Genomic DNA, 14,038 nt, shown 5'->3' on the forward strand with positions numbered 1-14,038 from the left:
AAATGAACTAAATCAATGACTTTGAATATGGATGAGGCTTAAATATCCAGACTTCTCAGGATAGTCTATTGGAGGAAGGACATCTTTTTCTTAAATTTGAGTCCCACGGTCTTGAGAATAAAAGCTTTGGGGAACATGGTTCTGCTATTTTGGGTATTTCTATTCCCCAGAGACTCCATGATCGTTTCTGAATATATTTTGCTTCACTCTACCCAGCAGCATTACCTGCCCCCAACTCCATCTGAAGATAGGTCAATGTGTGAAACTGCTGAGGAGGGGTTTTCCTGGCTTTGGGAGTTATATCCTGGTGAAAGAAGGTTATGCTGGGGAGGAGGCAGAAACCTCTAGCCTCAATCTAGCAGTGCCTACTCATATTTCATTTGATTAAAAAGACTTTCCAACTTTAATATTTCCAAGAACGTTTTCCTACACAACCATAAAATCATTATCACACTCAAGATATTATAATTGATTGATACTATTACCAATACATGAGTCACATTTAAATTTCCCTCAACTGACCCAAAATAATCTTTGTAGTTTATTTAACATTTTCGAATTTTTATTTAAGAATTTTTTTTTCCCTAAAATGAAGCCCAAAGGGTACTTTGCCATATTATGTTCTAAAAGCTTTATAGTTTAGTTTTTCACATTTAGGTCTTTAATCCTTCTGGAATTGATTTTTGTGATGAAGTCAGATAGAGGTCTCATTATTTTTAAAATAAGATTACCCTACTGTAACAGAACCTTCACTGAAAAGACCATCTTTTCTCCATTGCTATGCAATGTCATCTTTGTCAGAAATCAAGTTTCCAAATATGTGATAAAATTGTAAAGAAAAGCAAAGAGTGACTTTTAAAAGTCAAGCCAGTGGTTTCCTCAGGAAGGAGGCATGGGAATGTGCTTGGGAAGGGCCTGACACTATTCTATTTTTGCTTTAATGAGAACACGTGGAGAGCCAAGCTGACAAGGTCCTTGCAATCTGTGAAGACAACTAAGGGTTGCCTCACCTCCACAAATCCTAAGAATGGGGAAGTAGGAACTGATTGGAGAACACTGCGGTGCTGAAATGCAAATGATTATAGCAGGGTGTGTAGGTTGGGTGGGGATAATCTTATTTGAGCCAGCAAATGTATGCTCTTGTATAAAAGCAACTTGCAAAAATAAAATCTCTCTCTACTCCATCATCAGTGGATAGCGGGCCTCCCGATCCCAGCTGTCCTCCTTCTTTTCTCAATCTCCCACGGTTCCCACTCAGGATTATTTTCCAGAGCTGCGCTGGACGTGGCAGGATTTATCACTTGCTGGATGGGGCAATACATGTCCAATAATTACTATTCATACCTTCATTTCATATTTCAAAATGCGATTGTTACATTTCTCAATTTAAAAAGGTCAATTAAAATGTAAGTAAATTAAAAAAAACATTTATGAGACGAGCGACAGCATCTTTGAAGAGTTCGTGGTTGTTCTCTCGGCTGGGAAAGCTGGTGAGAGGTGCAAAGAGGAGAATACAAAAACCTAGGGTGGCAAAGCAAAGACGCAACACTTAACCGGCAGAGAGCAGGTGCCCAGACGTTCCTTGGATACGGTCTTGGCAGTAGCCGGAAGACTTCCCCCTCTCTCCCACCTTCCCCCGCTTCAAAGTCAAATGATAGCTTAGTTCTGTCCGGAATTAAATCACACGCAAAGCCAGCTGCGCACAGGAAGGGCCTGCCCAGAGGTAGAACCCGCGTGAAGACGCTCCTCCGCGGGGAAGCTTGTTGACTCCAGCAGAACCGCAGCCTCTGCAGGACCAGGCGGTGCCGCTGAGGCCTCTGGGATGGGGCGGTCCTTGGGCAGCCGCTGTGGATTCTGGGCCTGGCTTTCTGCGCCTTTATGTGTTGCGGGGAAGGAAAGGGCCGCTTGTCAACCTGCTCGCGCTGGTTTGGATTAGCGCACTGGAGCATTTCCGAGGTCGTGGCGGAGCCCGGTGGAGTTGGGGGTTCGCAGACGTATCCGAGGTTAGGAGAAGGCCGCCGAATGGGGGTGGCGGACTGAGGGGCTGTGTTTTGGAGCCCAGGGGTCTGTCACCGCGGTTGCCGCGTCCCCCACTCTTCCTCAAGTGGCAGAGGTTCCCAGGCAGACCAGGCTCCTCTGGGTTCTCGACCTTTCGCCCTCGGAAGACCCTGCGATGAGCTGGGACCCCTTCCGGAGGCCTACAACCGCTTGCTGTCATTCTCGGTTCCTACAAGACATTGTAGGAAGCGTTTAGTAAACTTTAGGCCATGCGTGGAACTCCCGGGAAGACAGTGGTGTGGGTCTGGTGGAAAGGTCCCCGCAGAATGCAAACGTTTTCGGAGCCCATAAGTCCGGACTGCTCCGAAGAAGTCAGGATGTTGAGGGTGACAGCACTGGCAGTTACGCAAGCAGCAGGAACCCATCAAAGAATAAAAGCCTCAGTCTGACCTGAATTCTCTCCCTGAGCTTTTGAACTGAGCTCGGGCCTGGAAGAGAGAACTGACCGCAGAAGTCCTGGGGGACCTTGGTTATTTTTAATCCTTTTGCTTACAAAGAGCAGGGACTGCATCAAGTCACTGCATCCAGGGTACGGGGAAAATGAAGAATTCATGGAGGATTTGTCCCTCGAGAGAGGCAAACGTTATCTAGGACCTCGGGTGGGCATCAGTCTGTGCGGTGTGGATCAAAGAGGAGGAAACGCCACAATGTGAGGACGTGGTCAAATGAGAAAGGACCAAAAGTCCCTGTTCTACCACAGCAAGATTCAGAGTTGATAATCTGGATTCTTCGAAGCAGACCCGGTCTTTCAGAACTCCTTTCTTCTCCCTCAGCTTTGTCATTTCAGCATTCTGCCTTGCCCTGTGAGGACGAAGATCAACTAAGTTCCTGTAAGTAGTTTTCCTCTCTCCTAAGGCTTAATTTCATTTGTCAAAGGAAATTGATACAATCTCATCTCTTCCTTGGGAAGGGGAAGGAGATCCACATCCGTTGAGTGTGTGTGTGTATGTGTATGTGTGTGTGTGTGTGTTTGTGTGTGTGTATATACACTTTTATCATGCAATCATTTGAGTAGCTGAGTCCAGTTGGAAGGAATACTCTAAAGATGTGAGCCCCAAGAAAACTAAACACTTGCAGTAGAGTGCTCCTAAGGCAAGTAGCATACTACTAAATACTACTGATCTAGTCAGGGTCAGATCCAGAATCCATATCTGTAGGTCCCCAAGACTCTTGACACTATGCTGCTGTTTCCTAAACATCTCATTCACTTATCACCAAATGATTTTTGCCATACCTATGTAGTACTTTTATTGTTATTCTCATATTTTTAATTTTTACTTACAGTTATTTAGAAATCAAACTTGTCCTGCAAGAAACATTATCTATGAAATTATACATTTCATGGATGCTCTAATAGCTTTACATTTATTCTAAGGTATATCTAAAAATGTTGATCAATGTACTGTGTAAAATTATCTTGCATCAGATAATCCAGACTGCATTTTGGCACACTGTACACCGCATCATGCTCTCGCCTGGATTTTTTCTGCATAGGGACGTCCGAGAAACACATCCCCAGTGTATTGCTTTCTTCTTTGAGATGAATAAGTCTGCAGAGAATGCTCCCCGCCCCGCTTTGTGTCTTCTCAACAAAACATTTCACTTGCTTGTTTAGGATTGCTCTGTTCTCAACGTTGTATGTAAAACAATTGGAAAGTCCATACCTTTCAAGAGCTTCCTCTTTCTTTAGGGAGTTAATACATGTGAATAATCTAAATCACTACTGTCCAATAGAGCTTTCTGTGATAAGGGAAATGCTCTATATCTGTGCCTTATAATGTGGTACCCACTAGCCACATGTAGCTACTGAGCACTTGAAATGTGCCTAATGCAACTGAAAAAATGAGTTTTAAATTTTATGTATTTTAATTAAGTTTAGCTACTTGTAGTCAGTGGCTACATACTGAATAGCCCAGGTCTGGATATGTGAAATAAAATATTTTCAAGATCAATGGATTTGAATTTAGCGCCCTCCCCGCAAAGGGAAAGGAAACCTACAAAGTATACATCATGTTCATTGCTACTTTAACTTTAGTTTCTTGGCGGAAACTAACCTTCAGGGACTTTCTCACTAACTTTCAGGGACTTTCTCACCAACCTTCAGGGACTTCATAGTCCAAATAACATTACTCATTTTGAAATTATCATCATTTAAGGCACATTTACAATTTAAGACACTTGTACAAATGTGCAATTTCTGTGTTTTATTACTGTTGAAGTATACCATTTCAAGGCATCAGTTCTTAAGCTTTTAAGTTGATACATTCAGCTTATTCATTGCTTATTAGAATAGCAAGGAGGAAAGCGGGCTCATAGTTCCCTCAATCTGCTTAAATTCTTTGTCAAATTATCTTCCTAGCACACAAAGTCAAATACTAGTCGCCTGGTCATATCTTGTTTTGTTTTGTTTTCTCTCTATGCAGTGTTAGATATGTGAGATTAGGAGGAAGGCTTAAAAAGTATCACAAGATACTTTGCCTAGTTTCTTAAGATTAAATATATCTGAGAGATAAAGCAAGTCAAATACAATGTGTGAGCTTTGTTTCCTGGTTTAAAGAAAAGCTGTCCAAGACATTTTAGGGAAGTTGGAGAAATTTGAATGCAGACAAGAGTGTTAATGAATTATTGTTTTTGTAAGATATGACAATAGCATTGTAGTTAATGTAAGAGAATGTGCTTATTTGGAAATATATGCCGAAACATTTATATTTGAAGTGTTATGATGTCTCTAATTTACTTTAAAATAGTTCAGCCAAAAAAAAAAAAAAAGGCACGTGAAAGAAGCAAATACAGCAACGTATCAACAGTCGTTTATCTGGATGGTGTATATATGGGTGTTCATTGTACTTTTTATTTCTCTATATGTGTGAAATTTTTCATAGTGAAAATTTTAAAAAAGTACCTGTCTCACAGTAGAGCAGTGAGATATTAGTTGTGAAGAACTCGTCTCAGTGTCTAGTACACAATAACTGCATAATAAATATTGTTATTTATAGCAAATATAGTGATATCTTAATATTACTTATTGACAGAAGTTTTCCATCATAAGCTAATGTCTTGTGGAGGGAAACACCAGTTTTTACAATGTTAAGAGGATAAAGTCAGAAGGGGTAAAGTAAAATCCACCAAGAGCTTTTTTTCCTTGCTACTTCCTTACTATATCTCAAGTATAAAAAGCAGCTGATTTCCACCTGTCACTGTGAACAGCCTCTCTCATTACCTCATGCTATTTGTGTTTGAGTGGATGTTTGTATTTATCTATAGTTAGTTTTTAAATTTGCCATACTGTGTTCTTGAGAACAACATTTAAAAAGTCATTGTAGAGCTGATTTTTCTCCAGGAACAGTTTGTAGTTGTGATTTATCTTCCTAGTCAAGGACTTTGTATCAGAAGAATTGTAGAAGTGGCCCATGGTAAACTATCAAACATTGCTCCAACATTTACAAAGATCTGTATTCACATAAAATAATAAAATAATGTCCCAAGTCAGTAGAATTTTGAAGTGGAAAAGGCAAATCTCAAATCTTTTAAATGACACTGAGGCCAAGGAAGGTGATTTACTTAAAATCACACGCAATAGTCATGATTCGTTTTACCTCATTGGAATTTGAAAGTGTTCTTTAGAAATTTTTTATTTGGATAATGCATTTCTTTAATATGATATGCAGGGTCTAACCCAGTCCAGAACTGTGCCATGGCAGAGACTAAGGAAGAGGAGACGGTGTCAGCAGAAGCCTCAGGGTTCTCAGACCTGAGTGACTCGGAGTTTCTGGATCTAGAAGATTTCAAAGAGTCAGGTGCTTTACTTAGTAAGCCTGGCCCCTCATCCGAACTCCCCGAAAAGGATGGCAACGTCATATGCTTACCGAAGTGGAAAAGAGAATTGGATAGCTCATCACCCATGGAGCGATTCCACCTTAAATATTTGTATGTGACTGACCTGTCCACTCAGAACTGGTGTGAACAGCAAATGGTATATGGGAAGGAATTTCCTGGTTTCTTGGCACCCGAGAAAGCAGCTGTTTTGGACACTGGTGCCAGCATCCACCTAGCCAGAGAGCTAGAAGTTCATGATCTTGTAACTATCCCCATCACCACTAAAGAAGATGCTTGGGCAGTTAAGTTTCTGAACATATTATCAATGGTTCCTACTCTGCAGTCAGAAGGGTGCATCAGAGAGTTTCCAGTGTTTGGAGAAATGGAGGGTGTGCTTCTTGCTGGAGTAATCGATGAGCTGCACTATACAGCCAAGGGGGAACTGGAACTTGTTGAACTCAAGACACGCAAACGCCCTGTGCTCCCTCTGGAAGCCCAGAAAAAAAAAGACTGTTTTCAAGTCAGCCTCTACAAATATATTTTTGATGCCATGGTACAAGGTAATGTGACCACTGCTAGCCTAATCCACCATGTAAAATTGTGTCCAGAAAAGCCACTGGGACCTTATGTGTTGAGGCATGCCCAGAAGGGAGGCTTCTCTGTGAAGTCCTTGGGTGACCTTATGGAGCTGGTCTTTTTGTCTCTAACACAGTCTGACCTCCCAGTTGTTGATATTATGAAAATTGAGTATATCCACCAAGAGACTACCACTGTGCTGGGTACGGAGATCGTGGCCTACGAAGAGAAGGAGCTGAAAAGCAAAGTGCAGCACTATATGGCCTACTGGATGGGCCAACGAGAGCCTCATGGGGTTGATGTGGAGGAAGCGTGGAAATGCCGGACATGCAACTATGCAGATATCTGTGAGTGGAGGAAGGGTGGTGGGGTGCACAGTTCCATGCTATAGCCCCAAGCCAAAAAAGCCAGATGAACAGAAGGTATGCCTTCAGAAACCGATCCTTTCTGCTCCTGATGTACTCAACAGAGTGAAAGAGGACCAGTCTCTGATCTTCGCTTTCATGGAGACTGTTCCTATTTTGGTTCTTTTTATAGTTCCTCAATGGCTAACTCTTCAAATTCAGGACCAAGGGTCAGGGGTGAGTGGGAGAGATCTGGGTTTATACTGTACCTGGAGTTTTGCCATAGATTGCCAAACATAGCTGGAGTAAAGGTATCCTTCAGCAGTCACTGCTTTCCTAAGAAAATTCTTCAGTTTCTGTTAAGTCCCTTTCCTATTTTTCCTTAATCAAGGTTTTCTACATTTTGCATAATAAAATGAAACACTGTCCAGGTTGGTTGAACTGATTTTTTTCTCCCATAATCTCAGTCTTTCAAAGAAGACCACTATAAATGCGTGTATGCTATTCCAGGCCTTTAAATGTTTGCATAAACTTATTTCTGAAGCAGAATTAATGGAACGAGCAAACCAAGAAATTTAAGCATAATAAATATGCTTAAAGAAATAAGGGAAAATGAAACAGGAACAGGAAGTTGTAAAAAATGAAAATATTAGATGTAAAAAATATAATACATGAAGTAACATTTACAGTGTACAATCCAGCATTACCACTCCTAGGCATATACCACTCCTAGGCTAAGAGAAATTCTTATACAAGTGCAATAGGAAATGTGAATAAGAAGATACTTCGTAGCACTTTCACAATAGTGAAACCTAAACCTGAAAACTATCCAGGTGCCCATCATCAGAAGACTGGATGATGTGGTACAGCAGTCAAAACAAGTGAGCTATAGTGACATGCAATAATGTAGCTGCACAATAGTAAGTGAAAAGTCCCAAAAGGTTATATAAGGTATGATACCATTTTTATAAAGTGAGAAACAAACAAAAAACATTTTAAGGAAAGTGTAAAGGTAGTGGAGAGGAATCTCAGTGCATCTTAGAAGGCAGTGGAGCCCTTATCTGAAAACATCACCCAAGAGGCCAGAGGAAAGAATGATATGGATGTCAGTCATCTGGAAAATAAAGACTTGTTTATGAAGACTACTGGAGAATCAACAGAGGAAGATGGAAGGGAAGAGGAGTTGGCGGGGTGGAGTTTCTATATTAACTGGAAGGCCAAGAGCCAGCAGAACATGAATATTATTAATGTGACTCCATGTTATACATGAACTGGTAAAACCTGGACAGTTGTAAGAATAGGTTACCTCTAGAGGCCTTCTGAGTTAACATATTATTTTCTTATGGACGTTGAGAATTTTGTGATAACTTCCCAGTTACTGAGTGAATGTTATGTACCAGGCACTGTGCTAAGCACTTTTATGATTAAATCTATGTATATCCATTATTATCCCTGGTGAGGGAAATGAGGCTTACAAGGATAATAAAATTTACCCAGGATCTCACAGTTTAAAAGTGGTAGACTCCAGCCTAGATATGTCTGACTGCAGTAAGTTTTTCTTTCTGTTGTTAAGCCTCAAGCACTGCATGTTTTTCTAGGTCCTAGGAAGTTAGAAATCAAATTGAGGGCATAGTGAAGTGGACCTTGGGATAAAGAGTGTTACTCTAATAGTCTTCAAGAAAATAACTTGATCAGTGTTTTGTGGCATCATCTTATTTATACTAGAAACTTTAAGGACAGGAAAATGAGAAAATCAGTTGGTTTCAGAGTTACCCTGTCGGAACTCAGGAATTAAGTAAATCAGTAACTCCCTGAGCTCTGAAATCCTTATTTTAAGTTAACATCTTTTGGTTATCACTTATGGTTTCTCACAAAATAGTTGAGGCATCTGTAGTTGGGATCACCTCAGAATCACTGATGATGTTTTTTACAACAAATACTTCCCTGGTTTGCAGCCTTTACATGACAAATAATTTCATCTCTCCCTTGTAAATTCTGCCTAAGGCATCTGAACCCCAAATTATGGACCTCTTAGATGTTTTTCAGCTGGGTGGGTAAATGAAAAGAGACATCGCAATGAAGCTATTTCTTGATTTTTTTTTTTTTCAACTTGTCCCCTTGGCCAGAGAATGGGCAGATACCTTAATTAGGCTTAGGTTCAATTGTTCATAATAGAAATTGCCAAAATAATAGTAGTTAAACAAAATAGAATTTTATTTCTTATGAAAAAGAGCCCTAAATGTAGTTAGTCTAGGTATGATGTGGCACCCTGTGGTGTCAGGAGCCTGGGTTCCTTCTCTCTTATTTCTCTTAATATCAACATGTACCTTCTTACTTCATAGTCCAGAATGGCTGGCCAACCTACAGTCACTCATTACATATCCAGTATAGAGCTGAAATAGGAAAAGGACATCATTTTAAGGACACTCCTAAATTTGCACCACTGCTTCCACTTCCATCCCACTAGCCAAAACTTGGTCACTTGGTCATAGCTAGCTGCAAAGGAGGTTGGGATATTTAAATTTTTTTTCTAGGAAAGCATGTACCCAAAAACTGGAGATTCTATGAACTGCAAGAAAGGGTAGAATGGATATTGAGTGACAGCTTACAATCTCTGCTCCATTGAGATTTTCAGAAACAGCTGATAATTTTTGCCTTGCTAAGGACCCTAAACCCTTGGGGGAAAGAGGAAGAGATGAACATGACTAGTCCTTAATTGGTTCCTACAACTCTATCCTGGTACCAAAATGTGCTAGAACTGACAGTTTCAGGTTAAGGCTCATAATTTTAAAAAATCTGAAAATATCCACTAGATGGAATCTGGACAATTGTCTCCCTGCCTTGCATGTTTTAGGGTAAAAACATCAGCTTGAAAGGGTCAACTTTCAGAATTTGATACTTGCAAATCTATTGGAGGCTTGCAGGAGAAAGATAATCAAGACCATGAGATTCTTGAAAGTTTACCTCATCATTCTGGGCATCCTGTGGCAGGCACAAAGAGAGCAGATTTGAGAAGACCCAGTCAAGACATTCAGTCCTCATGCTTTATATAGTCTAGCAAAGAATACAGACAAGTAAAAAGGCAATGACAGAACCATGTGACGAACTTACATGGGTGATACAAGATACTAGAGATTCACAAAAGGAAGTCTACACTGGATTTTCGAGGTCAGGGAAGCCTTCTGATAGAAGTGAAAGCTGCTGAGACCTGAACAAAGTGAGTTAGCTGGGTGGAAAGAGTTTAAGCAATAGTTTTGCAGGTAGAGAATGGTATATACAACAGCCTGGCAGATATAGAACATGGTGGCTTCAAGGAGTAAAGAAGTTTATTAAATTTAGATACTAGGATGAAGGAAAGTGGGAGGAGATGGAAGATAGGTAAGCAAGGCATAGGATTATGTACAACCTTAAAAATCTTGTATAAAATTTTGGAATGAGAATTCCTGTATGTCTGCCCCAATTTCTCTTTTTCCCTCAATTTTCAACATCTTAAAACATTTTTTTTTTATTGTGGTAAAGTATGTAACATAAAATTTACCATTTTAACCATTTTTTAAGTGTACAATTCAGTGGCATTAAGTACATTCACACTGTCGTGTAACCATCTCCATCCATCTCCATCATCCATCTACAGAACTTTTTCAACTTCCCCAACTGAAACTGTGTATCTATTATTCACTAATTCCCCATTCCTCCCTGTTCCAGCCCCTGGCAACCACTATTCTACTTTTGGTCCCTATGTATTTGACTACCGTATGTCATATAAGTGGGATCATACAATATTTGTACTTTTGTGTTTGGCTTATTTCACTTAGCATAATGTCTTAAAGTTTCATCTATGTTATAATATATGTCAGATCAATATTCAAAACTAAATTGTATTTCTACTTAATTGCAATAAACAAGTGGAAATTTAAAAAATAATTTATAACATCAAAATGTGAAATACTTGGGGACAAATCTGACAAAAAAAATATGTAAGAGTCTTACACTAAAAACTAGAAAACATCTCTGAGAGAAATTAAAGCAGACTTAAATAAATGAGATATACCATGCTCAGGGATTGAAAAACTCAGTACTGTTATCAGTTTTCCCCAAATTGATCTTTAGATTCAAGATGATGAGCCAGACAAGTTCCATAATGCATTTATGAGATGAAACTATAGACAGTTTTACATTTATTCATTATTAACAAGTATTTATTTAGCACCTATTATGTGCCAGACTTTGGAGTTAATGTCATGAACAAAACTAAGATTCCACTCACAGCAATTCTAATGTGTGTTTCTTTTCTTCACCACCAACAGTTCAACTCAATTCTCACACTATATATCTAGTGAAGCTGGAGGTGGCTTTTAGATATTCAAGGGGAGATTTCAGGTGGGCATAAGGAATTAGGAGTCTGAAGTTCAGGGGAGAGGTGAGGGCTAGAGATAAAGATTTGTCTGTCATTGTCATATAAGTGGTATTTAAAGCCATGGGACCAAATGAAATAATTTAGTGAAAAACTGCAAAAAAAAAAAAAAAAAAAAAGCTGAAGGCCAAACCCTTGAGTATTCCAACATTTGGATGTGGAACATTGGAAGGGTATTCAGTAAAGGAAATAGAAAAACAGTCTTAGTGAGATGGGAGAAACTAGTTTTTGCAAGATGTTCTAGAAACCTCACAAGGAAGATTTTATTCCAACTTTGTTGAATGCTCTGGAGGAAAAATATGTTGAAGACAGAGCCCATTTCATTTTGCTACTGAAATTTCACTGGTAATTTGACAAGAGCAGTTTCAGGAGAATAGGATCAAGAAACCAAATTAGAGTGGACTGAGTTAGAGGTGAGAAAATGTAGGCAGCAACAAGAAGGAACTTTTTAGAGAAAATTTTCTATGAAGGAAAACTAAGAAATGGAACAATGCTCAAGTGGGCTATAGTTCAAGAAAGGATTTTTTAAAGATGAGCTGTAAAAATATGTCTTTATGACACTGAGAATGCCAGTAAAGTCAATGGCAACTAATATCAAGTGGGCTCAATGCTGCCAGGCAATAGTACTACTTTTTCCTTATTCACTCTTCCACATTCTTAAATAGCATTAGAATCTCAGATGTCATTGATTATAAGATGCATCATTATTTTACATACTATTAAGGAGAAATACTGCCAGTTAAACTATAGCATGCTATCATTTGTAAGATAGCAATTTCACAGTAGTTGACATATGAAAAAGTGTATTAGAATCAATGTAATACAGTATTATTGTTTCCTGAGACTTCCAATACCTTCTCTTTATCTTCACTTTCAGCTTCCTACTTCACTGAGAAAATAGAAAGACTCAGAAGAGGATGTCCTCATTTCCCCACTACCAAATCTGCCTGCCTGTGTGCATCTGTACCTATGAACTCTGCCTCCCATTTATTTCAATAGATGAATTGTCCATACTCTTCCAACTGACCCTTCTGATTGTGTACTGGATTTCATCCTTTCTTCAAGGATTTTCTTCCAACTGTTTTGTCTCCTCTATTGTCAATTTCCCCCTTTCTATGTTATCATTTTTATTAGAATACAAAATATGGTAATTTCTTACATTTACAAAAAATTCTGGACCCATAATCCATATGCAAAGACAGCTTTATTTTTCTGCACACCCTAAAAAGCAAAACTTCTTAAAATTACTATCTGTACTTACTTTCTTCATTTCCTCTTCTATGCTTTCATCCCACTCTTATCAAACTCTTATCAGATGTTATCAAACTTCCACCACTTCCCAAAATGGCATATTTCGACAACTTCTACATTGCTAAATTCAATGGTCAATTCTTGGTTCTCATCCTACTTGACCCATGAGCAGCATTTTACACAGTGGATCGCTCCCTACTTGAAACATTTGCTTCCCTTGAGTTTGCAGATCTGTATAAGGAATCAAAATATTTACTTAACTGTGTAAATCGAAATATTTACTTAACTGTGTGCATTGACTGTGAGACAGATAAGCGGACTGCCCGCTGATGTCAATAATTACTAAGAGTGTAAGCATGAGAAAATATTTAGGTTGCTCGCTCGCTATCTTGCTCATAACATGCAATGAGGTAATGCTCGCGTGTGGTGGACAAGATAAAAAGGGTGTATCCAAAAAACGGCATAAAGAGTGGGGCCGAGAAGATAGCAGCAGCACTTCATGCTCCAACGCTGACCGACGTGAGACTACGTGTCATGAGACCTACTTGAAGCTGCAGCCGACGCAGAGGAGAACGACCACGGGGCCCACTCTTAAGCTGAACTCGGACTGTGAGTTATAAAGTGTTCGTGTGCAACCGCAATCTTGAGTGGTCTGTATTCTTTCTTACTCTGGTGTCTTTAATTATGAGACCCAAGTCCTGTGCGAGGTTCTAGGGACGCCGGAGCCTAGTAGGCGATTGCCACGACGAAGGTCACTTACTTGGGACTAATTAATTAAATACAAGTAACAAATCAGAACATTCCACTTGGACAAGATCCAAACTCTTCTACTTTTCCATCTACCTCACGGATTATTCCTTCTCAGTCTTTGTTGGGTCCTCGTCATCTTCCTGATTTAGGCTACTACATTGTTAAAAGAAACCGAACTGAGTAAATTAGTAAATTAGTATACTGCTGATTTAGGGTTTCCAGTATTTAAAAATTCTGACATCTTTTTAAACGAAAATGACATGTACACCTGAATTTTAAAAATGAGTATGGCCCTCAGAGATACCACCCCAGGAATCTCCACCGAAAGACGCAGAAGCCTCTGACGCCTTCCGGAAACGGGCTCCTTCGGCCTTATGGGAAATGTAGTCTCCGATGGGTGGCCTGCACCGCGGGGAAGCCTGGGAGCTCTACGTGGGCAGTTACTTCCGCACATACCCAGTGGCGTGGTAGCCAATGTTCCGTAATCTTCGAACCAGCCCCGCTTGTGAGTGGGTGTTGCTCCTCGAGTCTCTGGGAGATGTCTGTAAACTGAATTAGGGTTTAGGGCCGGAGCTGGGAGCGTGGCGGTGAAAGGCTGATCGGTATGACTCTGCGGGACTTGGGAGCCGTAAGGGAAGGGCAGGGAGAAAGACAAGAGCAAGTTTATTAGTTTACTCAATTGAAGATAAAAGTTAACCTGCACGTGCGGTGATTTTGTGTTTGGTTGAGTGGGTCTTGTCCAACTTTGAAGTAGTTCAGAGAAAGCAAGCGCAGGGCTCCAACTGTCACTCCGTAGGTTCCTAGATCCCAGAAAGGCTCAGTATGCATT

At 39.9% G+C, this 14,038-nt stretch overlaps 2 protein-coding genes across 5 annotated transcripts in view; both read left to right on the top strand.

Moving 5' to 3' along the window:
• The first annotated feature begins 1,820 nt into the window (after window positions 1–1,820).
• Window positions 1,821–7,222, top strand: EXO5 (exonuclease 5). Its single transcript, XM_025049752.1, has 3 exons — window positions 1,821–2,003; window positions 2,832–2,888; window positions 5,727–7,222. The coding sequence occupies exon 3, from the start codon at window positions 5,753–5,755 to the stop codon at window positions 6,839–6,841; it is 1,089 nt and encodes a 362-aa protein (XP_024905520.1). The 5' UTR covers window positions 1,821–2,003; window positions 2,832–2,888; window positions 5,727–5,752; the 3' UTR covers window positions 6,842–7,222.
• A 6,414-nt stretch (window positions 7,223–13,636) lies between these two features.
• Window positions 13,637–14,038, top strand: part of ZNF684 (zinc finger protein 684) — a 12,583-nt gene continuing 12,181 nt past the window's right edge. For 2 of the 4 annotated variants that reach the window (XM_006903976.3, XM_025049725.1), the window contains exon 1: window positions 13,637–13,811. Coding sequence is in view for 1 of the 4 variants with exons in the window: in XM_025049673.1 (XP_024905441.1) it covers window positions 13,684–13,714 (31 nt within the window). In the remaining 3 variants the exon portion in view is untranslated. The remainder of the gene's footprint in view (window positions 13,812–14,038) is intronic. The other 2 variants (XM_025049645.1, XM_025049673.1) reach the window with 2 other exon arrangements.

Source organism: Pteropus alecto, unplaced genomic scaffold (assembly GCF_000325575.1).
Source record: "Pteropus alecto unplaced genomic scaffold, ASM32557v1 scaffold170, whole genome shotgun sequence".
Taxonomy (NCBI): domain Eukaryota; kingdom Metazoa; phylum Chordata; class Mammalia; order Chiroptera; family Pteropodidae; genus Pteropus; species Pteropus alecto.